Genomic DNA, 3990 nt, shown 5'->3' with positions numbered 1-3990 from the left:
GTTTGTTTTTACATTAATGTCTGCAGTGATGCAAAGAAACTGGCATACTGTACAATGATGTACAGCAACTAAAGGTTGTTTCAACTATCACTTTAACTCTTTAAGAGCAATGATACATAGTGCAGCTGGACAATGTATATTTGGTGCAGAGATTAATGGGTTACTGTACATAATCTGTATCTCAGGGCCCCAAAATGGGGGTATCAATCACAAGAGTTTATTCGTGGCTAAACACTGTAAGGCAGTGGCAGTTCCATTTGTTACCAAACAGTTGGACAAACTAATGGCTGCGTATTTTGCCTCTTATGTGGATTTCAGGTTTAAGGATTTAAAGGGTTGTTGAGGGGGATGGGAACTATATATAGACAAGCAAATCTGAAAAGCCTGGAAGGCTATTGCCTAGTAATATCTTGAATTTCTTCACCATTTTCTTGGAACAAATGTTCCAGGTAGCTAAGAGTTAATTTCATGTTAGAGCACGGACATAAAATATGTTTAAAACATCCTCCGAAGGGGTGGGTGGGAGACCTTTAAAACCTCCCAATTTCCAGAAGATCTATCCAACAAGATCAATGTTGGGAGATGAGTTTTAAAAATCTGGCAGGCCAAATCTTTCCCACCCCTTGCACCAAAGGGGTGATGGCAGCTCTACCACAAAGGGCTGCTTATTAGCTGATATTCTGTTAGCATATACATACAGCAATGAATCTCTCTAGGGGAACTTTTAATTAGCTCAGTTAATTACTAGGCTGGGCTACAAGCAACCTTTTGTGGAACCGTTTTCCACCTGTATACCGAGAGAAAACATATCAAAAGAATTTTGCAGAAGCAAAATGTTATCAATGATGTGTTTCTTTTATTAAGGAGGGAAATCACATCACAATCCACGTTCACTCACACATACATACAAGGTCTAAGGAAATCAGGAGTTAGCTTTGGAATAGTTGGAGGCCGAACTAACAGTGAAACACAAGATGAGGCTTGACTTGGTCCAGTTGTGATGGGGATGGTGTGGGACACAGCTGTTCTGGTGAGTGGAGGGGGAACGGGCGCATCTGGACCAATCAGAGCTCACAGTGACAGTGTGTCCCTGTGCCTTCCAACTAGCCCACTAACAGGATTTTGGAGATCTTTTATAGGCCAAAACTAGCCTGAAGGCAAAGGTGTTTGTTCTACATCAAAGGAAATCAAATCTACTTTGGAAAGGATGGCTGGGTCTGGCAATGTCCAGGTTGAGAATGAAGTTGTAAATCAGCCTTATTGTGTTTGTCTGGCAGAACATCCTGCCTAAATCACCTATCTTCCTGACTTTGGAGGCATTAAAGTTTCTCATTTGCAACTCCCAAACTATTCTGTTTGATGTGTTTACGGGAGAGTGTGGATGTGACCACTGACCTCTGAGATCCTGGCTGCCCAGACTGCAGAGTCCATTCGGGGCCATATGGAGAAAACACATACACACCAAAATTCAGGAGATTTCAGCTCTGGCAACATACACGTGCTCCATTCAGTTGGTCTGTATGTGACTTTAGGGAAATGAGGAAAGGCACAATAACACTACAGACCCCCACCCCCACCAACTCTCTTCAATTTCCATGTGTTGAGGTTGACTGCTGTGGAGAATTCTAACTAGAAATTCCCAAGACCATTTAGGACTCTGCTCTTCCAGGTTGCCAAGAAAGACTTCCTGTTGTGGACAGTAGACCTGTACAATATCAGAATGCTAATAGAAAGAGAGCAAATGTTGTAAGACAAATGCGTGAGTTCATCCTTGCTTTTTGTGTATCTTAATTAAATCTATGGAATTCCAGGAAAGTGTTAGGGAAAGAACATTACAGACCATCAAAAGACCAGTGTGAAAGCAATTGGTCCAGCATCCCTCACCATTGGTTATACTGGCTAGGGCTGCATGTGTTGCATATATATATATATATATATATATATATGACTTCAAGTTGCTTGTTGATTTATGACACCACCATGAATTTTCATAGGGTTTTCATTTGGACAAGAACATTCAGACGTGGTTTTGCCAGTTCTTTCCCCTGAAATGTAGCCTCCAGTACCTGGTATTTGTTGGTGATTTCTCATCCATGTACTGACCAGGGCTGGCTCTGCTTAGTTTCCAAGGTCAGTTGGGATCTGATGCCTTTAGGATGCCTGATGCCTTTAGCATGTGGAGGGTCATACAATTTCCGTCTGTTTTGGTCTTAGCCTTTCCCACCCTGGCGTGTGCCAGGTGTTCTAGACTGTGACTTACAGTACCCCCAGCCGGCATCATTTCTGGTCAGAACATACGGCCTAAAACATTTGGAAGGCACTAGGAAAATTAGCAGTGGGTATATCAAAACCCACCCAGCATATGGCAGCTCATCATTATCGCCTCCTAAAAATATACCCATTGGTTTTAAAAGGGCTGTTTGTGAGAGCAGTTAAGAAAAAAGTATTTTTGACGATTAAACTCTCCAAACTGCACTGATGTCATTCAGTCAGGACACAACAAAGGAAAGATTGTACACTACATGTTTGTTTAATTGTGTGAGTAATACAGTGCTGACTGGATCTATAAATCAGAACAAAAGAGTATTTGCAAAAAAAAATTGTGAAAAGCGTATGTTAACAGATTTTGGTTACAGTCCTAGTACTGTCAACAATAATTATTTAAATCAGCAGTGGTCATCCATGAAGATCTCAAAAGTGCACTTTAAAGAAATTTTAAATGAAGAAGAAGAAGAAAAATCATTTAAAGGGGAACTTTACAACTCTCGCAGGAGCAAGAGATTATGTGCTTGTATGTATATACTTCCATTCTTCCATTAGAGCAGAAAACTGGGATATTTCTGGTCACATGAGCTGTTGCCTGGCAGCAAGAACATTTGTTCAGTAATCTGCGATCAGCTTCACCATATCTGGAAGACAAATAAACACAAAATAAATGTTTTAGATTAAATAGAATCCAGTGTTGAAGATGCTGACTCTAAGGATATTAGACCATTGATGGAGTTCGTATGCTTTCCAACTTGGGAAGTGAAGACTGTGAAAGCCACAGGTGTCTAATAGGCAATGTGAAGCACCCACCTCAGGTTGCAACTGTTGGGGGATGGAGTCAGTGGAAGCAATGCCCTCCCAGTTATTCCACCTGAGCCACCAGCACTTCCCCATTAAAAGAGCAAGTAGTATATGCTACAAAACCCATCCTGGGCATCCCAAGCTCTCTCTCTGCCTCAGAGACTGTGAAGCATTACAGTCGGCCCTCCATATCCATGGATTTTTTTATCCACGGATCCATGGTTTGAAAACATTCAACAAAAAATAAATTCCCAAAAGCTAACTGATTTTGCCATTTTACGTAAATAACAACATTGTACTATTCTGTTATATTTAATGAGATTTGACCATAGATTTTGGTATCCACAGGGGATCCTGGAACCAAATCATTGTCATCAGTGATGAAGTAAGACTGGACTGTCAATCCAGCTGGGTGGGGAGGGTCTGCACACTGTCTTCAGAAAGCAACATGTCTTGCCTGCAGCCAATGGCTTTGAATGGGAACGTGCATCCTTGGTACTAACAGAAGCAGCCATCTTGTTCAGTGTATCCTAAATGAGCACCATAGGCCTAGGTCCTTTCTCATGCTGGACTGGAGAACTGTGTGTAAATGAATGGCTGGGAAATCTCTGCAACTTCCCTGCTTGCATACTATCCTACATGATATGAAGCCAAAGAATTTCCAGCAGTCTATCAGCACCTGTTGTGTTCCAATGGGCCTTATTTTAGATCAACCTTTCTCTCAACCCAGAGTGACATTTTAAATTACATTTTAAAACTTAGTCATTCCAGTTGCTTCTTATAACGTTTGAGAAGTAATTTTTTGTCATTGCAGCTAGACTTCTTTTGGTTTTGTACCCATGTGTAATTTCCCTCCTACATGAGGACCATGAGCCTCTCTTGGGAGATGTAGCTATAAGACATACAACAATAAATAAATCC

General features: G+C 41.2%; 1 protein-coding gene across 1 annotated transcript in view; it reads right to left on the bottom strand.

Annotated features, from left to right (window-relative positions):
- Nucleotides 1-2534: 2534 nt before the first annotated feature.
- The window catches only part of MUC19 (mucin 19, oligomeric), an 89525-nt gene continuing 88069 nt past the window's right edge, over nucleotides 2535-3990 (bottom strand). Inside the window, exon 40 of the mRNA XM_042469622.1 lies at nucleotides 2535-2909. Within this exon, the coding sequence (XP_042325556.1) occupies nucleotides 2744-2909 (166 nt within the window). The 3' untranslated portion in view covers nucleotides 2535-2743. The remainder of the gene's footprint in view (nucleotides 2910-3990) is intronic.

Source organism: Sceloporus undulatus, chromosome 5 (assembly GCF_019175285.1).
Source record: "Sceloporus undulatus isolate JIND9_A2432 ecotype Alabama chromosome 5, SceUnd_v1.1, whole genome shotgun sequence".
NCBI lineage: Eukaryota > Metazoa > Chordata > Lepidosauria > Squamata > Phrynosomatidae > Sceloporus > Sceloporus undulatus.
The sequence above is the reverse complement of the archived record's forward strand: the minus strand, read 5'-3'. Positions and strand labels throughout refer to the sequence as shown.